At 45.3% G+C, this 21,272-nt stretch overlaps 3 protein-coding genes across 7 annotated transcripts in view; 1 reads left to right on the forward strand and 2 right to left on the reverse strand.

The window, feature by feature from the left end:
* Positions 1-729: 729 nt before the first annotated feature.
* Positions 730-10,293, reverse strand: FAM53C (family with sequence similarity 53 member C). 2 transcript variants are annotated; one of them, XM_057734027.1, is made up of 5 exons: positions 10,075-10,293; positions 7,036-7,265; positions 6,587-6,644; positions 4,649-5,433; positions 730-3,718 (listed from the first exon to the last, which is right to left on the reverse strand). In XM_057734027.1, the coding sequence occupies exons 2-5, from the start codon at positions 7,111-7,113 to the stop codon at positions 3,461-3,463; spliced, it is 1,179 nt and encodes a 392-aa protein (XP_057590010.1). In that variant the 5' UTR covers positions 7,114-7,265; positions 10,075-10,293; the 3' UTR covers positions 730-3,460. The 2 variants fall into 2 exon arrangements, with proteins under 2 accessions (XP_057590010.1, XP_057590016.1); XM_057734033.1 differs by lacking the exon at positions 6,587-6,644.
* A 562-nt stretch (positions 10,294-10,855) lies between these two features.
* LOC130852994 (oocyte-specific histone RNA stem-loop-binding protein 2-like) lies at positions 10,856-14,701 on the reverse strand. Its single transcript, XM_057734047.1, has 6 exons — positions 14,509-14,701; positions 13,573-13,653; positions 13,362-13,466; positions 12,586-12,729; positions 12,332-12,440; positions 10,856-11,491 (listed from the first exon to the last, which is right to left on the reverse strand). Exons 1-6 carry the CDS (start codon positions 14,550-14,552, stop codon positions 11,360-11,362), a joined length of 615 nt encoding a protein of 204 aa, XP_057590030.1. The 5' UTR covers positions 14,553-14,701; the 3' UTR covers positions 10,856-11,359.
* A 382-nt stretch (positions 14,702-15,083) lies between these two features.
* CDC25C (cell division cycle 25C) overlaps positions 15,084-21,272 on the forward strand; it is a 33,577-nt gene continuing 27,388 nt past the window's right edge. For 3 of the 4 annotated variants that reach the window (XM_057734022.1, XM_057734021.1, XM_057734024.1), the window contains exons 1-7: positions 15,084-15,287; positions 15,699-15,907; positions 16,607-16,701; positions 17,763-17,820; positions 19,148-19,181; positions 19,297-19,386; positions 20,363-20,431. In XM_057734022.1, the coding sequence (XP_057590005.1) occupies positions 15,711-15,907; positions 16,607-16,701; positions 17,763-17,820; positions 19,148-19,181; positions 19,297-19,386; positions 20,363-20,431 (543 nt within the window). In that variant the 5' untranslated portion in view covers positions 15,084-15,287; positions 15,699-15,710. The remainder of the gene's footprint in view (positions 15,288-15,698; positions 15,908-16,606; positions 16,702-17,762; positions 17,821-19,147; positions 19,182-19,296; positions 19,387-20,362; positions 20,432-21,272) is intronic. The other variant, XM_057734023.1, reaches the window with a different exon arrangement.

The following is a 21,272-nucleotide window of genomic DNA, read 5'->3' on the forward strand; positions in this document are numbered from 1 at the left end:
CTGCCTGGCTCTCTAAGCAACTACATTTCACCCACACACATTGGAAGAATGCTAACAGAGGGAGAAGAAAGGGTGGAATAGAAAGGTCTAAAGAGACAGAGTGAGCCACACACCTTCTTTCAGCAAATGAACATTCCAAATTGAAGCATTAGGGAAAATATCACCTTCTAGAGCAAAAGAGAAGCTCTGCTGCTAGGATAATTTTCCAAAATCAGTATTTTCAGGATGGAAAAATTGCCAAGTCTTTGGAATCTGAATTCTGACAACTTTATCTCCATCTCTTCAGGACAAAACATGTGAAAACTCTGAAAAGATATTCCTGGTCAAGGCTCCTATCATGCCTTCTTCCCACTTACCAAAGCCTACAAACCAATATAGACAAGTTTCTAAGTGCACCATCAAGCATTTCTCAGGGAGCAAGAATGTATTAATACTTGACTGTATCCTGCTGGAAGTGAGAATGACAGGAGGGAAGAGGAGATGGATATAAGTACCAGGGAAACAAGAGACCAAATCAGACTGCCAGAAATAACCAAGGCCTTAACAGAAGCTGGGCACAGGATATAACTACTGTGGCCGCAAAGGGCCCAGCGACCAAATACTGCTCTCGAGGGGCAAAGGCCCAGTCATGTCATTGAATAAGAGGCTGGAAGAGTTAGTCAGCCTTCTCCCCGCTTCCTCCTTGCCTTTCTTTGTGAAGAAAGGAAGAAGACACCATAGTACACAAGGTTGCTTGGGAAAACGGATTATTCTAATAAAACTTTATTTTTTCAAACACAGCCACAGAGGCAGTACCTCATGTTTAACACACACAGACTTATGGTTTTTTTTTTAAAATATAAAACAAAGTATACGAAAAAAATTTTTTTCCACTTTTTGTATTTGTAATCCCATTAGCACAGGGACTTTGGCAGCAGGTGGGAGTGAAGGGCAGCTGGAGCTGCCACTGGGCAGTCACCGGGCACAGGAGGAGAGCACCAGCCTGGGAGTGGCTTCACTCACACACGCAGGAATACTCACCTACTGGTCAGCCACACCACACACACAACACAGATGCAGAGGTCTACCCAGGGTCAACCACAGCCCTGCAGAGGTGTGTTCCACTCTGGGTAAGCCCAATATGTGAAAATCCAAATAGTCAAAATAGCTAAAGTAGAGGGAGGTTGCTTGCTTTACAAAAGAAGCAATCACAGGCTGCTTTTAAATGGTCAGCAGTCCAAATGCATTGAAAAATAGCATTTGGTTTACACAGAACTGTTGGAACAGATCTATCGTGTAAAACAAAATAAACCACTTCTCGAAAAGGCTTGTCCCAGGGCCGCAGGTACTTAGATTGGGAAGCAAGATGATAGCTCCAGCTAGTTTAACTTTTCAGATCTTAAAGTAATAGAATTCAAATATGGCATCTATAGACCTTCTCCCCTAAGGATGGTGCCCTAGGGCTTTGGGGAAGCCAGGGTGGAGGCAGAATTACTGCCCTCGCTTCTTCAGCTTTGGGCCTGCAGAGACCCCATTGGCATTACCAGTGGCCTATTGTAAGCTGGCACAGCCAATCTGCAGCAGAGAGCCCAGGGATGAGGATGCCCCAGGAGGAAAAGAAGCTGGCATCAGGGAAATTGTGGCCTAAAGAGGGAGAAGAGCCAGGGGAGGGATGAAACCAAGGATGGGCAACTCCTGGGCTCAGTGGATTCTCCAGAGAGCCTCTCTCAGGCCCCTTCAGACCTGGTAGTTCACTGGTAATATGTGGTAACTAGCAGGAGAAGGGAAGGAGCCCTGGAAGGGTAGAACCTCTGAGCCTGGAGGCTAAAGAAGAAACAGCCACCTCCTCTGGAGTGGAGGCTAGGAGGCGAGGGCCTCATTGATGCTGCTATCCAACATGTGGCAGATCCAGAAAAAGACAGGTTCCATTCTGAGGAAGAAAACACACAGACTTTGGTCTTCTTCCCTAACATGAGCAACTGGTTCCTAAAAACCCTGGAAAAATGCCCTTCTTCCAATAAACAGGAAGGGCAGGTCCAATTTGGTCCTGCAGGATCTAAGCAAAGCTGGACAAAGCCTCACAAGCAATTGTGGCAGCAGCTTCAATATGCATCTCCACTGGAGCCAGCTCTACAGAGCTTCTGCAGTCTTGAAACCCATCACTGTGGCCACTGAGACCTGTTGCCCAGGCTCAAGTTGTGGGTGTGAAACAAAAAAGGAAATCCAATCCAACAACAACAAACTCCCAGCTGCTTCTCACAGTCTTTGCTTTACACACCCTCAGCCAATCCCTCAGTGAGCCTCAACCTCCCTGAGGTCTCTAAGGGCCAATTAGAGGCAAATAAACATCTCCTTGCAGAAGTGGAAGACAAGCAAACTAGTATAAATGCTGACATCCCCTTCCTCTTTCTCAACCAGGTCAGAAAAGAGGCTAGGCCTGGATCTTATAACAACAGGTTTCTCTAGTCTGCTTCCAAAAGGCAGTGCTGGGGTGCCTGCTGGGGACTGAACACTACTTCTGCTGCAGGTCAGCCTCAATATAGGGCCTTCCTTCCTTGTTCTTGACCATCGAAGGGCAGAGAGTAAGGGGGAAAAGGTCCCATCAGTAGGGAGGAAAAGAAAGAGACGGAGCCCTTCAGCCCTGCCTCAGCTGCCCACAGCTGCCTGCATCTACTTAGAGAGTGAGAAAGGCAGGCTGTATACAGCCTAGGCAATCTGATGGGAAAAAAAGGCCAGCTCAGAATCAACGTGGAAAGCCCTCTCCAGCCAATACTAGATCTATCTAGGGGAGGTGTGGGCCTGAGGAAAAGACCATTAGCTGAGGTCATAGCACTTAAAAGACCCTGCTGTATCCCAAAACAGAACCCCTTGTAGAGCCACTGGTGCTAATGGATTACAAGCCTGGTTCCAGAGTTCCTTAGAACCTTGACTCCTTGAACAAGCCTGCTGTCCTGTGAAAACCCAAGATCCTGGGAATACCATGGTGCTCTGCTGTTAAGGAGCAACCGCCTTCCTTCCCTAAGCTACCCAAACACACCTTTCCTCGAGCACTCTCATGCACGCACACACACTCACACAATTTCTCCAAGGAGGCTGAATGAACCCCCCACCCTGGCCAAATTCTAAGACACAAGTGCCCTTTGAAGCAAAGGGGCTAGTGAAATTCCCCGAGCTGGGGTCAGCAGACCCCTTCCTTCCCTGCCCGTTGCTTTCTCGGTGGCAGGGATACTCACACTCAGGGCCGCCATGGGAAGGGTCTGCTCTGGGGCTGTCCCTCCCGCCACCAGCTCCGTTTATCTTGTCCCGGCCAGTCTCTCGGCATAGTCGAGCTTTCTGGAGCGAGAAGATTTCCGGCTGCCCTGAGTCGGAGCCCTCCACTCACCCCCATTCCCAGGCTGGGCCCCCGGCCTTGGGACCTTGACACTTGTTAGTAGCCATAAGAGAGTCAGTCTGTGTGGCCCCAGGAAGCAGCCTCTCAGTTTTAGTTCTCCTCAATCAGATTCAAGTCCAGGTCCCCAAAGTCCTGCTGGCACAGTGTCCGCTTGCTCAGCGCCTGCCGCCCCCACCGCACGGATCCCTCCTCCTCCTCTTCGCTTTCACTCAGCACCTGGGAGGAACCCCCAACGGGGCTGCAGGAAGCAGAGAGGGCTGGGGGGCTACAGGCCATGAACCATGGTGGAGAGATGCTGCTGCCTTCCCGGGCTGTTTCTTGGAGACAGAGACCTCCTGAGTATGGTTTCTGTCAAACAAACAAAGAAAATTAAGGCAAAGAAAGATGCTAATTTCCCAGAGAACCCTGGCCCAAGCTGGATTTCAAAGTACCCCTCTTGGTTACACTTGAAGGCAGGAGTCCTACGCATTAGGGTGAGCTTGTGAACTCCCCGATAAAAGTTTGAATATTCAGTGTATGTGCACATTTCTTTGAGGAAAGAGCCTATAGTTTCTATCAGATTCAAGACTAGAAGCATGTTTATAAACTTCATAAGGGCAGGAATACTGTCTGCTTGTTTCATTCCTGTGTTGCCAGTGCCTAGTCAGAGCCTGGTACATAGTAGGTATTCAAAAATGTTTGCTGACTGGTTGAATGAATGACTCTGAATAAGTGAATTAAGTTCTCAAAAAGGTTTATGACCCAGTGGCCTAGAAGGAAGAACATGAAAAAAGTGGGCAAGTGCATACAACAACTGCACTCGCACTGCGAAGTCAAAAAACATTTGTTGAGCAGATGAATGATGCAGCAGACTGTTTTGCTTAAGCCCTCACAGATCCACATGAAGCAATGAAGGGCAAGTGACAAAACCAGCCTTGCGTGAGGGGTGGGGCACTGATGACGGGTCTTTTGTGGCTTATGCATTTGCAGAGAGGAGGGAAAGTGCCCCCAGCAGGACAATCTGGGATCTCTGTTGGAAGGTTTAACGTGGGTTTCACCCCAAGTTTCCCTGGAACCCCCAGGACTGAGGAATTTCACAGGACATGGGACCTTCGATGCTAAAACCACGATAATCCTGGGCAACTTGGGATGGTAGATCACCCTTAGCAAAAGCTTAGACAGAAAGGAGCTCCAGGGGAGGCCTTGCCAGGAGGGCCTAGAGCTAGAGGACAACTCACAAGTGAAAATGGAACAGTCCCCCTACTCCCATCCAAGCTTCCCTAGTCCTGCTGGTCCCACCTGATTCATCTTGTCAAAGTCCAAGGAAGGCCGCAGCCGCCGAGGGTCCTCCTCGTGGCGCCGCTTGACCCCAGCTTTGCGGGCATCAAGATCACAAGGTTGTGAGCGGCTTCGGGGAAGACTGCGCAGGCCTCGAGGTCGCCAGGGCAGCTCTGGAGAGGATGCTGGGGAGCTCCGGGCAGAGGGCAAGAAGCGGCTTGCCTGTGGGCCCAGGCTGGGTGACAAGGAGAAGCGGCGCTGGGGTGGGCAAGGTGACAGGGACTCAGCATCACTCTCCCAGGAGCCACTCTGGGGGGAGGCGGCAGAGGGACGAGAGGAATCTTGGGCCAGGGCCAGGCTGAAGAAAGGGGGGCTGTAGGGCCTGTGGGCTGGGGCACATTGAGAAGAGGCACTGGGAGCTTGGAGGAACCTGAGGCTGGAGACCCGCTTCGGGGGGCTCTGGTGAGGCACCTGCGGCCCACCCCCTCCACCACTGCCCCGGTGCTTGATGGGAGTCCACAGTTTGGAGGGGGCGGGCCGCCACACCGGCTGCCAGCGAGACAGGTCCACGGGCACTGAGAGTGAGCGGCAGTGCCTCTTAGATGGAGGGGCAGGGGGCACAGGAAGCTTTTCTGTGTCTGCGGGCTCAGGGCTTAGGACTTGGGAGAGGGGCTGCTCCTGTGGGGAACTTCCCGGGCTGGGTGGTCTGAGGTGCAGGCTCAAGCCTGAGGGGTGGTAGCTGAGATTGAGGCTGTCCTGGAACTCGGTACAGGAACAGTGGGGCAAGCCCCTCCAGGAAGCACCTTCTGAAAGACATTTACAATAAAAAATAATATTAATGATAGCTAATAGCCATCAATGTGATGAGCACTTTGTGTGAGGTTTCCCAAAACCTTCATGAGTTAGGTACTATTACTATCCCCATTTCACAGATGAGTGAAGTCCAATAACTTTGCCAAAAGTCATATAGGAATCAAATCACCAAAGCAGGTTCAGAACCAGATTTGTCTGATGCAAAAGCCAGGTGTTTTAACCAGCATACTATATTGCCTCCACTGTGAGGAACCACCTGAAACTTAAAATATAGTCTCATTTACTGCCTGCTACTCCTTCTCAAAGGTAGAATGAGTCAAGAGAAGCAAACGTGTGTGCCATGCTCATCCCTCACTCCACTCCACCGAGCTCTACTTTGCTCCCCCACCCCCCAGCCCTGAGTTGTGAAAAGCAGGCCTATCCTCTCTGTCCTTAGCCTTTCCCCTTCCTATGTGTCAAAGCAAGACAGAAGTTAGGTGATCAAGCAGGCAAGAGATCATTTGTATTCCTAGGGAGGGCAAGTAGGGTGGAGAAGCCCTTTGACGGTGGAACCCACGCTTGGGAAAAACCCTAAGGCTGCTCGTGTTCCTTTGCATTTGGCCACCCAAAAGCAACATACTTATATGGAAAGATCTTCTAGCCATATTATGGTTACCTTTTTTTTTTTTTTTTTTAAAGTGCCAAATATACAGAATGCAACCTTTTGTGTTAAAAGAGCGGGAGTAAAAAATTTACATTTATATTTGCTCCTATTTGTATAAAGACACTCTGGTTGGATAGACAAGAAACTAATAACAGGAGTTACTTTTTAGGGAGGTGATGGGAGCTGAGTGCAGAGTAGAGAGGAGAGGAAGGGGGACTTTTTCAGTATAATATTTTTGCTACTTAAAAATTTTTGAAATGTGAATGTATTGCCTACTCAAAAAATTAGATTATAAAAGTTCCTATAAGGCTAGAATAAGAGCAAACTAAACAGGTAACTTCCATGGTGGTGCAGTAAAATGGAGACAAGCGCCAATCTCCGAAGGTGACCCTGGCAAGAAAATTGTGGAAGCAGGCTAGCTAGTCCTGGTTACTGAAAACCAATGAAAGAAATGTGTGGATGGAAGTATGGGCATACGCACAAATATACACATAATGTCTTACCAGACACAAGCTGGAAAGGGTTTCCACAGTTGGAGATGTCTACATGATCAGGCAAAGGCTAAGAGACAGAGAATATCCATCATAATTCAGGATCAGGACAGAGTTCCAGGAAGCCCTCTTCAGCTCACCCCTGCAATTCATGGGCTATATGGATGTTAGGAACTCCTAAGTGGTCTCTCCTTCTTGTCCTCCCAAAGTTAGTGAGTAAAATAATCCACATCTTCCAGTATCTCAAACCCTTCTCCACCCAAATTTTGGTGTCCCTTTTCTAACAGTGAAAAAAATCCCTGCCCCCTTCCTTTTGGGCTGGGTTTTGAGCCTTTAGTGGGCTCTTCCAGTACAAGTACCATGACTCATACAGCACAGGACAAGGGTGAAGCAGTAACAACAAACAGCCTCAGAAAAAAGGGGGAGAGCGTTGTAGAGAAGCAGGAAGACTGGTCTTTTACCAGACTGATGCTGAAGCGTGTGCATTTCAGCTCATCCAGAGTCTGCTTCTGTAGCTGCTCAGTGATCAGGGTTATCATGATTCTCCCCAGGATTTGACTTGCACACTTTGGAGCAAATGATGGATGTCTTCCCTGTTGTTCTTCCAGACCTCACTCGTGAGCCGTCTTCTGCCACTGCAGCACCATTCTAGCACCACTGGGACTTCCCTCTCCAGTCATGCCTGCTGAGTCTGCCAATTACAGAGGGACCAGCCCCAAGTGATATTAGAGATATACCTAGTCCAGAGATGGAAAATGCATGGCAAACATCCCTATGTCAGGCCTCTGACAGACATCAATTGATCACAGCTCTTTCCTGCTAAGCCTAAACACAGCCTCAGAAACATCCTCAACTTGGCACTCTGGATAACCAGTAAAATGAAATGGAGTGGGCAAGCAGGTTGAAATCTATTTATTTGCCACTCCTGACCTGGTTCATGCTCTGCTCTGCCTATCCAGAATACCAGCACCACTTAGAAAACAGCTCAAATAAGAGAGATGCCCAAATTATTATTTCCATCCTGATTAGTCCAATATTTTCTTTATCTTCCAGTCATAAGCAAAGAGAGGTACCCTTTTCCTAAACTACAGAAATAGTAACAGAGAACAGAGAGGTACAGTGGTTGTAGGAATGACTTTCTGCTTCAAACCAATCAAAATAAACAAGGTATTATGTTCTGCTTTAGCCTGAACAGCTGATATTATATTATTGTTCTCCAACAGATACTGCACATATTCTTCATTCAACTAAGTTTTTAGCCTGATTTGACTCAAAGACCATGAATACAATTAATCAAGACTCTTTCTCATGGTCAATTATAGTAGAAACAAACTAATTCTATCAGAGAACGGGCTTCAAGCCCACACAACTGCCTGAGGGGGGCCTTGCTCAAGGGGGGGGAGGCGGTTAACCTAACATTTCCATACAGTTCTGCCTATTCCCAGAAATGACCAGCAGGCAGACAGCACACCAGACAATGCAAGTAGCATTTGCTAGCAGAGAACAAACTATCAAGAAATCAAATCTGGATCTGATTTGCTGTGATGGTCTTGGGAAATCACCAAACTTTTCTTTGCCTCAGTTTACCCATATGAAAAATGGACAGAATAATCTCAATATGTCACAGGGACAATACAACACAAAATATCAAAATGTAAAAAGTATACCACCTGGCCTGTACAAATCAGGAGTCCACACAGACTGCCATTTCTCACCCCTCCTATTTGTTGCTCTATGAAGTCTCAGAATGCCACAAGTGATAATACTAAGATGAAGAAGGCAGCTGGGTTGACCTATTTGGCTGGATATCAACCTCCCTCACCTGCATACCAAGAGAAGGCCAAAAGGCTTGACCTTGAGGGCAGATAACTTTCTACCTTGGCAAAAAAAAAAAAGAAGAGAGAGAATCCTCTCTACCCAATTCCCACCTCAGAGGGAGGCAGACGATAAGAAAAAGCAAAGAAAAACATCTCGACGTACTTGGAGTTTAGGGAAAAAAGGTGTAGGAGAAATCAATCATCACTATAGTTAAATTACATGTTCATGCATAATCATTATTATCACCCTGAATGAAGTTCCAGCTTCTTGAGTGCTCCCTTCGGCTGCTTCCCCTGTACCTGCAGGAGAAGCTAAAGCTTATATCATTTCTGCTCTTGGTTTCCTAACTCTGCCCTCAAAGATCAACCAAGAGTGAACCTAACTTCAGGCTTTTACCCCCAGAGACCCCAGGCCTCAGGCTGACCAGCCATAGGGAGCAGGGAGTGAAGCAAACTCTTTCAAGCTTTTCATGAGGCATTTGGCCAAACAGCAAACTTCCAGCCCTCTCTGGGATCAAGTGAAGAGAGTGATTTTGTGTTTTTCTGCATTTTAATTGTTGGGATGTGGCCACACACGGCGGTAATTGGAACAATGCAACTACCACCACGCAACTGATACTCTCAGTCTGAGTTTCCTAAAACAGGCCAGGCTGAGAGGGGGAACAGAACGGAAGCCATAAGGAATCAAACCAGGACACAAAAGAAGGCAAACCAGCTCCGCGAGGGGCCTCCTCTTTCTCAGGCAGGCAGAGAAAAAGTATAAGAAGCCCTCTCTTGCCTCCTTTCTTCCCCTTCCATTTTGTGTATCTGAGGGGCAGAGACAGCCCTAGACGTTCACTAAACAAGTTAAAACTTCTCAGCTTAACAACTGGCACGGGGCTCAGCCCTACACAGAGCAGCAGGCCGCTAGGCCCTCTCCCAAACCCCACCAGGCCCAACTCTCAATCCAAGCTTTCTCTCCACTATCACCCTCCCCCCAAATATAGGTTGGACCCCCACCCCACTGGGTGGCAGTAACCCCTGACTTTACAGTTTCAGGGATGGTGAGGTTGTGCTGAAACCTGGATAACCTAGGATCAAGTCAGGCCAAGGGAGAGGAGAGTCACAAACCCCTGGGGACCTTTCCCCCAGCTCCCAGTCCCACAGCTCTGGAGGAGAGTGAAGGAAAACATGAAGGAAACAGGGAGGTACAAGAACAGGTATGTGGGGACCTGAACGCTCTTCCTCCATATGGCACTAAGGGGACAGGGGTGACAAGTGGGGAGACCCCTCCCCCCCAATGAAGAAGCAAAAGGCTAGCCCCCCCCCTCCAATCTTCAATCTCTCCCTCGGTTGCCCTGCCTGTCCCCGCGGGGTGGGGCATGGGGCGTCCGCTGGCCCCTGGGGGGGGGGAGGGGGAGGGCGCCGGGGCACACTCAGTGGGGCTGTCGCTCGCCTCTTCCCAAATAGCTTTCATCATCTGGCCGCTGGAAGCGAACTCAGGGCGCAGGCGATGGAGAGGGTCTGGGACTTAACACTCCGCCACCCCCTCCCCCACCGGGTCCCGTGCTCTCCCCGCGGAGGCGGCCAGCGAGGCTGTGCCTCGCGGGCGGACGGGCTGGGGGAGGGGAAAGAGGGAAGGAGGGAGGGACGGTCTAGGTGCCCGCCCCGAGGCCCCAGCGCCACCTGCCCTCCGCCACCTACCGCGGCTCCTCCAGCTCCCAGGGCCGCGGCCGGAGCAGCTCTGAGCGCTCGGTTCGCCCCACGGTGCCCTTAAAAGGCGCCGGCGCAAACCAACGGGCCCCTGAGGAGAGAGAGGAGATCGCTCCGGTTTTCAGAACCTCCCTGAACCGTCCGCGGAGGCTCGAGCCCCGCGTCGTTTCTCTCGCAAAGTCCTTCTTGGACAGCGCCGTCGGAAAGAGGCCCGGCTCTTTGATTTAGTGGTGAGGGTGGTTTCCTTCCTACCGAGTCACCCCCTGCAAAATATTGCAGAAGATGGACTCGCCCAGTTGGAGACAAATCTCGAAACCCGCGGGGGAGGCCGTGTCGGTCGAAGGTAAACAAAGCCATCGCCCCCGCCCTCTATTACTACACCAGCCCACGTACAGCCCCCAGCTCGGTTCCCGCAGCATAAGAGAATTAGCCAGGGTTCCTCTCACCTGCTCTCCTGCTCCAGCCTCTACGGCCGCCACTCTGAAGGACTCCCCCTTCCCCCAGCAGAGGACCCGTCCTCTGCGTGAAGGCTTCTGGGAAGTGTAGTCCAAGCGCCGATTAGGGCCTGCTCTGAGTCCCAGGAGCCCCTCTTTCAGGTGCCGGATGGGCTCGAACCTTATAAAACCAGGACTTACAACGGTTGCGGGGCCGTTCCCACTTGGTTCTGTAATTAGCCGTCACCCAAAACACCGTAAATCTGACGAGGGCCCAGGGCTGTTCACTCCTTCTCCTCCCTCTACGCCCCCCCCGCCCCCCAGCAGGATGAGGTAATGGGATTGTGATTATGACATCATAGGCAGTTCAGTTGCTTGCGTGGGGGCGGGGGGAGTACGGTGGTTACAGCTGGACCACTTTCCTTAAGACAAAAAGGGAGGGAGGAAACAGGCAGCTGGGGGAAAAGATGTTGATGGCGCTATATTTCCTCTTCAGGAAGAGGAAACTACCTTTTATTAAATCACCACTACCACCACCTCCCACCTCAGTCACAGTTTAAGTCCTTTATTGAAGAGACTGAATGTAGCAATTAGTAGGTGAAGAGGTTGTGGAACAGCTAGGTGGTTTCTGGCTCTTATGTAAATTTGAGTCTCAGCTATCAAAGAAGGTTTAGAGAGGGTAAAATGTGGGAAAAGGAGAGGTTTTAAACAATGCCTTTGTGTTATGATCTCTTTGTAGGGCAGTTTTAGATTTCTTTTTTTAATCGATTGGAAAGTAGAAGTACTGCAAGTAATCTTCACCATTACATTCAGCAACAAGTACCCTGAAAGACATGTTTTCCCTAAGTATTTTGTGTCCCACTCAAGTCTGGGACATATAAGTAATTGTGTTCAGCTAGAAGGTAGAGCCAGTGGTGGGGATCTTCCTCACAGAGCCAGGGAAGGGAAGAGGCAGAAGCCACCAAACCTGCAAACTGAAAAAGAAGAGTAGAGGGAAAGTGAGGTACTTATCAAGAAAATGGCGGGAGGCGGGAGATACACTGCATATTTGTTTACCCTGCACATTTCCCCTTGGCAAAAGAAGGGACAGGGGCCATGAAGTATATGAGACATGGTTTCCAATAATTGCTGCTATGGAGCACTTAATGTGCCAGGCACCGTGCTGCATGCTTTAAATATGTATTCTTGGTTTTGTTTACAATCATCAAATGAGACAAAATCTCCTTATTTGACAGATGAAACAGCAGGAGAGCTTAAGTGACTGCCCATGTGGTGGACAATGGTAGTATTAAAAAACAGTCTGACTCACAATATTGTTAATCAACTACACTCCAATATAAAATAAAAAGTTTTTAAAAAAAGCAGTCTGAGGCTCTAAAGCCCTTGGTCTTCACCACTAGGTGATCCCCTTTTTATTTAAAAATAAAATACCATGCTTATTAAAGTTAAGTGATTGAGAATAGGAAGTTAGCACTGGCGCATTTGCAAAACATTGAAAGAAACTGAGACACTTAACCAAACCCTGCAAGTCAGGTTTCAAGTCTCCTTTCAAAGGAAGATGACACCCATTTCATCAAGTATAAAACAGGGCCCCCAGTGTAGCCTAACCTCTCCCCCATTATTAACTATAACTAGATCTCCCTGTGCCACTTTTGAGGCAAGGTTTTTTACTCACATCCTGCAATTTTTTCCTTCTGTCCCATTTTTCTTCTTTTGTTCTTGGGCTACTACCTTGAACCCCATCATAATTGTGACTTCCTGGGCCAGACCCCACCTCTGGCCCTCCTCCAATGGGTTTCAGCAGAGGATACTACCTGGGCTCCCTTCTGATCTCCATCCAGTTTCTCTGAGGGTTCCAGGGCCTGGAGCCAGTCATCCAAGGTGGTGGAATCCATTGGCTCTAAGAGATTGTCCGTTCCCCACCTAGGAAGGCAGCAGAGTCAGAAGAATGTGCACCTCATTCAGACTCTTCCTTTTCAGCCAGTGAAAGCTAAACTTCTGCAAAGTGGGGAGAGGTAGGGCGTAGTCCACCACTCACGGAAGGAACAAGGAATTGTAGCGCACACACCCCTTAGCCTGGAGAGGCTGGCTGGGGGGGTCCCAGGAATGTAGGGCTCGTCTCCACTGCCTGATCTGGGCATCCCAGGAGCGACGGCTGTACCTCCTGTTCTTGTTTGGTGTTTGTGGGTGAAGTCCTGGCTGTCGCTGTGCCCTGACAACAACAAATGTGTCAGACTGAGGTCAAGGTGAAGGGGCTCAGCTCGCTGCTTATCACGGTGAATTAGGAGACTCATTAGGGAATCTGAGAATGAGGTAAGATCAATGCGCTCAACCCATAGCAAATCTTTAAATTAGATTAAACATCAAGCTTCCCAATTCTCTAACATTCTTTCTTCTGGGAAGGGTAAATTAGATATTCCAACTCCCTCAGAAGTCAAGATAGACATAAAAGAATCTGACATCTCTATAAAATACATTCTACCTTTTTATACATTAATTTGTATGTATGCATGTAAGCTTACAAGTATGTTGCTTATTAGCCAACAGGCAGGTATGTTGTAATTAACCAAGTCAGAGAGAGGCATGAGGTGAAAATGGATGGAAGAAAAAAAAAATTCATTAGCAAACATGGATAGAGCTTTAAAAAGTCTTATGAGACAAATATAACTTGTTTCATTTGAAAAAAAAACTTGGGAACTTATTTGGAAGGCTAGATTGCAGGATAATTTATTTTAGTAATGCTGCAACTTTGTGGGAGCATTCAGATTCTAGTATCTTTCCATCACCTGACATTGAACAAAAGCCACGTGGTTGACACTTGTGACTATCCACAACTGCACTCACTTGGGGACCTGCTGCAGAAAGCACTGGTAACCAGGTGTGTGCTTGCCATAATCTATCTGCTTTTGCCGCCGCTTTAGGACAACTGCATCTGTCTCTTCATCCCACCTGTGAGGAATTAGAGAGTGGTCCTGTGAAGTCTGATGATAGTCATCAAAGCAGAAACCAACTCTTCCCACATTCCTTTAATCCCCATCCTGATTGTCAAACTCACCTGGCAGGGCAGGGCTCTGTACCGACTCCCACACTCACCATCTCTATCCTAGAGGATGAAGACTGTTCATGCACCTCCTTTCTGGGGAAGCAGATTATACAGATGAAAAGGGTATTAGGATAAAACCCAGCTAACTATACTATACCTCTCAACCACTACCACTACCAAGATCCTATCACCTGATAAAGGTTGTATTTCTGACTTACTGTCTCTCAAAGATAAAGGTTGCATTTCTAATTTGTTTCTCAAAGTGTGGTCTGCAAGCTATCTGCCTGGGTAGCACCTGGGGGCCTTGACAATTCCTGTGCCCCATTCTAGACCTATTAAATTATCATTTGGGGAACCTGTATTCTGAAGAGCTTCCAAGGTTATTTTAAACATTTTTATTATGGAAAATTTCAAATATATAAAGAGAATAGCATAATCCACTTTTACTCAAAGTATGGTCCCAGGACTAGCTGTATCAGCATCAGCTAGGAGCTTGTTAGCAGTGCAGAACCTTGGGCCCTTATCCAGATCTACTGAATCAGAATATGCATTTTAACAAGATCCACAGATGATTAGTATGCAGATTAAACTCTGAGAGCACTAATATCATGTACCCCCTAGTTACCCATTACTCAATACTCATGGCCAATCTTGCTTCATCCATACTCACCACCACTCCCACAAGAGTATTTAAAAGCAAATCCCCAACATTAAGAACAAATTCTTAGTATCACCTAGTTAATGTTCAAATTTCCATAAACAAAGTTTGGGGTCCTATGGATTGTGATAAGGGTTACGCCAATATAATTCAACTCTCCTACTTTCCTTGAAAAGGAATTTCCTTTACCGCATATAACCTAGTGTCTCAAATGCTGCGCGCTTAAAAGGGTGACCGACCCAGTAAAGCTCTTGGAAGGGGCCAGTGCTACTCATCATAAATACACACACCTGTCTCGCCGCAACATCTGCCACACCGGCGGCAAATGTTCCATCTACAGGGGAAGGCTAGCAAAACCAGGAGGGAAAGGTCCACGTAACGACACGAGAAAGAAGTAAGGGAAACAAACAAACAAAAAAACGTTTAAAACACCCTCCCACCTAAATTAATTTCTCCAGGTATTCTCCTAGGGAGTGATCGTCGCTAGCAAGGTGCAATTTAAATGTCCCGCGGCTGGAGGGGCTGAAGGAAAGGAGAGCTCAGAAAGGGTGTGGTGATAGGCCAAATGGGGAGCCAATGAGGCGCCAAGCTCCCTGTGGGGCGGGGCTTAACTAAGGGCTTGCCTAAAGCTGGTGGGCCAATCGGCAGCCCTCTGGGCTGCGGGGAGGGGCAAATCTCGCCCCTTCCAGAACAGTTCACGCCCCCGGGTGATGTACAAGACAAGCGATTGGCCGCGGAGTATAGGCGGGTGCGCGGAGATTGGCTGACGCAGCCTGGAAGCGAGCGGGATAGGTTATTGGGGGGGCGGGCGGAAGGTTTGAATGGTCAAGGCCTATGGGTGTTGATCTTGCTCTGAGGTCGTAACCTCAATAGTCCGCAACCTCAATAGTCCGCTGAGAAAAGCGGCGAAGATTGATCCCAGCTTATCCAGTCGAGAGGAACAGCTGTCGTCTGGTTAAGTCGCCTCCTTTCCCCAGATTTCCTTGAATTCTGCAAGAGTCTTAGCTTGTGTGTGGTTCCCTGCCTACTTCTTTTCCTCCTGAACGCAAGTCTCAGACTCAAACCTGAGGTAAGCCCAGAGCTGTGTCCTCCATGGAATTACGGGCCTCGCGAACGGAGGTTAGGGGGACAAAACAGGCATTATCGCGATTTAGGAGACCTGAGTTCCTTCCTGTAAGAAGTCATGAGTTGTGTGGCCCCTAAGAAGTCAAAGTCCTCTTTTAATTCCATCTTTAAGGTCCTAAGGTTGCCTTTCGGTAAGTTCAGTTTCCGCTGGAAAAGGCCAAGCCTCTTCGGGCAAGTGCTATTTAACCTTCAAGCTAAGCTGTGGTTCACCATTTGTGAATGCCCTCTCCTCCAATATTGATCCGCTTGGTCCCTGCTGGAAAGGGTGGAGGAGGTTGTCAATGCCAGACCATCTATGGGGTACCTGTGCAGGTGATGTTCTCCCTCTCTTAGCTAGGTTTTATTTTTTTCTTAGAACTCGGAGACCATGTCTTCAGAATTCTTTTCATCTGCAAGAGAAGAGGGAAACCCTGGCTCAGGACCTAGTTTTAGGTCCAATCAGAGGAAGATCTTAAACCTGCTCCTGGAGAGAGAGACTTCCTTTTCCGTCAGTTCAAATCTCCCTAGAACTCCAGTGGAGAAGAAACTTTTTGGTGATTCTGCAAATCTAAGCATTTTGTCTGGGTAAATCCACTTTTTCTTTTCATACCTTATCTCCTTTGCACTTCTAAAACAGTTTTTGGGTTTTTTTAAATTATCCTAGCTCAAAGATCAGGGTTTAAGTTTTAGCTCTGTCCTTAACTAACCATATGACCTTTTTGAGTCTCAGGCTTCTTTTCTGTGATGTAATCTCTTACTATCTTACTAGGATCTTGTGAGAATCAAATGATGTGATGTCTGGGAAAAGTCTTTGAAAACTCTATTGCGTTACATGAGTTGTCACTTTATTAAAACTACTGTTAATGTTACTGTTATTGTACTTCACATTCTGGTCATGCCATGCCCTGATGCTTCAGCAAGCCAACAAAGTTGGAGAATCACAGATCAGAGAAGTACTAGAGACTCCAGAGAGAAATCAAAGCTGTGTTCTCATCGTGCTCAGGGCAAAAGATGTTGGGGTCAAGACCCACCTCAGCCAATTTTTTAAAATTACGTTGTCTCAATATGTTGGTGAGGAGAAAATGAGGTATAGATTATTCGAGTAAAGATTTTTCTCAGCCTAGTCTGAAATATTTCCAAAAACCAATCAGATTTATTTGGACACTGTTCAAATTATGTGATAGTCACTGAGGGGTGTTTCAAATGAAGAGGATAATGTGAGCTTTGCCTTTTAAGGATATTATAACCTAATGGGAATCCTGATGTACTATTATGTCTCAACAGAGAAACACCAAAACGTTGCCTTGATCTTTCGAATCTTAGCAGCGGGGAGATGTCTGCCACTCAGTTTGCCAATTCTGCAGACCTTGATGAAACTGGTAGGGAAAAGGGAGGTAAAGGCCTCAAGGGAAAGAATAACTGTTAGGGGAGAGGACGGAGTAGTAGGATAGAGATGGAAGGTGGTAAAAGTAGATAGAGAGCCTTGAAGATGGAATTCTTTGAGTACCTAGAGGATTTTTGAGGGGAATGATTCAGCCAATGGGAAGAGAGTCACTTTGCATTGAGAAAGTTAGACAAGAGGGAATATTTTGTTGATTGATTGTGGGAATGAAAGTGGTAGTTAAAGATGAAGTTTTATGACCTAGTCTAACCTCAGCAGAGGCAAAGAAACCTACATAAAGAAATACTTTGTCAACTAACTTTTATGTTTTTATAGAGTGTGTACCCCAAAGGAATGTGTTTTATTAGTCAATCATTTTAGTATTTGTTCTTTTTTTTTCCTTTTAAAAAAAGTTTTATTGAGATATAATTGACATGCAATAAACTGCATATAAAGTGTACACTTTGATATTTTTTTCTTATTAGTCATCTGTTTTATACAAATTAATGTATATATGGCAATCCCAATCTCCCAATTCATCTCCACCCCCCACTTTCCTGCCTTGGTGTCCATATGTTTGTTCTCTACATCTGTGTCTCTGTTTCTTCCTTGCAAACTGGTTGATCTGTGCCGTTTTTCTAGATTCCACATATATGCGTTAATATACGATATTTGTTTTTCTCTTTCTGACTTCACTCTCTATGACAGTCTCTAGGTCCAACCATGTCTCTACAAGTGATCAAATTTCATTCCTTTTTAGCCATTTTAGTATTTGTTCTAATTTCACATTTCCTGAGTAATAAGCTTTCCTTTCTACTCATGAAAAAAATCTCTGTAGGTTAGCATACTGCACTGCTTCCCAGAATTTTTTCTTTCAGTGACACATGTAAATTCTTGTTTCCATGAACTTATACCTTGTACCATGAAATTGGTACCTATCAAGAGCCTTTGTGTTCAAAAGGTCATCTTTTGAAATTAATATGGCTCACTGGTAATGAAGAAAATGAGAAGGAAAGACAAAATGAATGGACAGGAATAACTCTTCACATTTGGTTGCAGGTCACTTGGATTCTACAGGACCTGAGGAAATACAGGACCTGAAGAACTTAGCTGGGATGTAAGTTCTTTTGCTAAATGAACCCTTTGCCAAAACCTTTTCAGCACTGGCCTGGGGATTTTATCCTATGCAGACTCTGTAGAGTAGGGAATGTTTCACTTTAGGTATAAGTGGGCTTGGAGGCCTAGATTCTTCTCTTGAAAGGTTTTTAAGTTTCCAAGATTTAGTGTTGTGAAAATGAAGGCTATTCATTTTAACCATCACATACAATCAGTATTGTCTTTAAAATGGAGGAGAATGGTATACTGCACTTAGATGAAGGCTGTTATCTGCATGTGAGTAATACTATATCTTAGTGGTTGAAGGTGCAAAGAGCAGGCTCTCGAATCAGAGTGTCTGGATTCCAGTGGCTTACTACTACTTCACCAACTGACTCTGACAAGTTTCTTAACTTCAAGGGACCTCAGTTTCTTTATTTGTAATAAGGAAATAATAATAATGGAGACAATAATAGCACTTTACATAATGGCTGCTGTGAAGATTAAATGAAAATGTGTATCTAATGCATACCATGCATTTTATAATGTTTATTATTATTGCTATTGAAGATTCTTTGTTGGAGATCTTATGTTCAATCAGAGAGTACTCAGGAATGAAAAGTAATTTTAATTCAACTTCTTAAACTTATCATAAATTTTCCATTTGACTGCTTTAAACTTTTTATAACTTTATTCTTCGATGTTTAGATGAATTAGGTGCCACTTTCATGCACTAGGGAAGGCTTTCCATGAGTATTTTTTTTTTTTTTTTTTTTTTATTTTGGCACACGGGCTTAGTTGCTCCGCGGCATGTGGGATCATCCTGGAGCTGGGATCGAACCCATGACCTCTGCATTGGCAGGCAGATTCTTAACCACTGCGCCACCTAGGAAGCCCCTCCATGAGTATTTTTAATCAATACATGTGAAAATTTTACTTTATATTGCTTGTATTTTTTTTTGAATTGCTTATATGTCCTAACCCAGGTAGACTAGATGAAGTCTGAAAAGGGAGGATAGAAATTCATAAAAAAATAAACTCCCAATAGTCAATGCTGAAAAATTAGTAAATTATAAATTGTGTCTACATAGATGTAGGACAAACTCATCATCTTTGATGCATGTCTATGTATATGGTTATGCCAGTGAAATGAGGTTCTTATCCTCAGGATGTCACTCAATGTCTTGATATTTACCACAGAGAACACCCTACATATTGTTATTGGAAGAGATGTATCAACTAGGTACAGGTCTCCTAGAATGGAAGAAAGGAAAAGTCCCAAGCCACTGAAGAATAAGGAAATCATATTTGGAGTTTGACTAGCATTTTTTTTTTTTTTTTATCTACAGGAATTATCAACAGTACCTTGTAAAATACAGCGCAGTGAGTAACCCATCTTTCTTGGGTCTGGGTTTGTTTGTCAGGTGGGAGGCAGAGGGTTTCCAGCTTACCTGTGGCTCGAGGATGCTGAATGTTCTCAGAAAACAATCTCTTGTAGGCACAGCTGCTTTGTAGCACTCCGAATGCTTTGGACCATGGCCACAGGAAGAAAGATGCAATATGTAGCTCATCTGCAAATAAAGAGAATGTGAGTGTTTTAACGGAAGCCTAGATCCGTTAGCAGTTTTCTTCCTTTGAGTGGAACAACTAACTCATCAGTATCATTGAGACCTAGAACTGTCTGTGCCTCAGTATGCTAGACAAGCAAATTGCATCACTATGGAAGAAAAATTCTTTATGGTTTGTTTTGTTTTTTCGCTTTAAGGTTTGATCCTAGGACAGAAACCTGGCTCTAAGTCTTCCATGGCAGGTCATCATAATTACTCAAGTTCAGTTGATTGTAGTGTAAGGAATTTAGGACTTTTTTTTTTAACAGATAGGGATAACTTACATAACTTGTTCACGTATTCTTTGTATGGCTTCATATACAAGTCTAGGTTACTTAATTTCTTCTTATTTCCCCCTTAGCCTAGCTTCTTAGCCTCTATTCTGAGGAAGTCATTGTCCTTTTTTGTCTGAGTTTCAGACCAACCTTCAGTTCCAAGTTGAAACTGGCCTCTCCAAAGCTACCTAATCACTAAAATAATTCTCTAACTAATCCCTTCAACTAATCCTCTTTTCTAGGCATCTTTTTTCTTTTCCCTGCCTCCCATCCTTTCCCCCAGGTCAGTATCTATAAAAGATAGCTGCTGTTCTTCTTTGCTCACATTGACTTAAGTTATGCCTGTGTTTTTTGGCTGTTCTAATCAGCTTTTTCTTGAATTACAGTCCTTCTAATCTCCCTTTATAATCACTTGTTAAAAACCTCATCATTCCTTCCCCTGTCAGGCTCCTTTTTTCCTCCCTTCCTTTGGCTTGTGATCATAAAATTAGACCCTCCAGAGCAGATCTACACAGCATATCAAATCCAAACTATATAATTTGTATTTTCAGGATATGTGGTCAACCTTGATTACATATGCTGTGTTTTGTAAGGGTTATTCATGGCTTCATCAGATGAAATGTTTTTGGCAGGGTCTGCTGACACTTCTCTTCCTCCAGCCAATGTAGTTTTTCTTATGCAGGAAAACAGCACTTCAAAGCCTTTAGAGTGGTGGGTACCCAGGAACCTGAGGTCTCCTCTTTCTCTACTGGTGAGTCACTGGACATCTTCCTCAAGAGTCAGCTGAGGTGTTGTGGGGTAGAGGATGACAGATCTGGATTTATGCCCCTTTGAATTTTCTAAGCTGATTTGAGTGAGAAAAGGGGTTGGAGAAGTAACCTTTGAGCAGGGAAAAGGAGGAGACACATCTGCTCTTTTTATTTGTTTAAATTTAAGGAGAAGAAATTCTTAGGCCTTTTGAAAAATTTCTCCTTTATTCTTTAAGTGTTCCCATCCCCTTCCCCGATTTCAAAAGTACTATGTGCCCATTGTGAAAATGGTATAAAAATATAGTAAAATATAAAAAAGAAAATAACCATCCCATAGAGAAAAACCACTATTAAAATTTACCTCATTTCTTTCAATCTTTTAACCACATGTACAGTTTTACAAAGTTGAGATCACATCATATATATAACTTCATATCCTGTTATTTTAAGTTAATATTAAAACTTTTAGTAAACATTACTTTTTAATGGATGCTTTTATTCTAATACTTAAGTACAATGCTTCCCAATTGTTGGACACTTAGGAGTACCCACATTTCACTTTTACAAATAATGCTATCATGTAAGTTCTTGAGCACAAATTTTTGCCTATGTTAAATTTTTTTTTATTTAGGATTAGTACCAAGAATTATTACTGGATTAAAGGGTTTAAATATTTTTAAGGTTTTTGATACATATTGCCAAATTCCTTTCCAAAAAAAAGTTCTAAGAATTTACATGTTCAGGAGCAATCCATGGCTCATTTGGATAATTTGTCATCACTTTTTGTTGTTGTTGTTGTTGTTATCACTTTTAAAAAATTGCTAATTAGATGGGTAAAGTGTT

Source organism: Hippopotamus amphibius, chromosome 1 (genome assembly GCF_030028045.1).
Source record: "Hippopotamus amphibius kiboko isolate mHipAmp2 chromosome 1, mHipAmp2.hap2, whole genome shotgun sequence".
Classification (NCBI taxonomy): domain Eukaryota; kingdom Metazoa; phylum Chordata; class Mammalia; order Artiodactyla; family Hippopotamidae; genus Hippopotamus; species Hippopotamus amphibius.

What these genes read in the sequence shown, in the direction of transcription:
- FAM53C (XM_057734027.1), bottom strand. Translation starts at nt 7,113, where the DNA reads ATGATAACCCTGATCACTGAGCAGCTACAGAAGCAGACTCTGGATGAG. An exon ending in CACGCTTCAGCATCAGTCTG is followed by an intron (nt 6,645 to 7,035) that starts GTAAAAGACCAG and finishes TCTGTCTCTTAG; the next exon opens with CCTTTGCCTGATCATGTAGA. An exon ending in CCCTTTCCAGCTTGTGTCTG is followed by an intron (nt 5,434 to 6,586) that starts GTAAGACATTAT and finishes AATGTCTTTCAG; the next exon opens with AAGGTGCTTCCTGGAGGGGC.
- LOC130852994 (XM_057734047.1), bottom strand. Translation starts at nt 14,552, where the DNA reads ATGGAACATTTGCCGCCGGTGTGGCAGATGTTGCGGCGAGACAG. An exon ending in CAGATGTTGCGGCGAGACAG is followed by an intron (nt 13,654 to 14,508) that starts GTGTGTGTATTT and finishes CTGCTTCCCCAG; the next exon opens with AAAGGAGGTGCATGAACAGT. An exon ending in TTTCTGCAGCAGGTCCCCAA is followed by an intron (nt 12,730 to 13,361) that starts GTGAGTGCAGTT and finishes TGTTGTTGTCAG; the next exon opens with GGCACAGCGACAGCCAGGAC.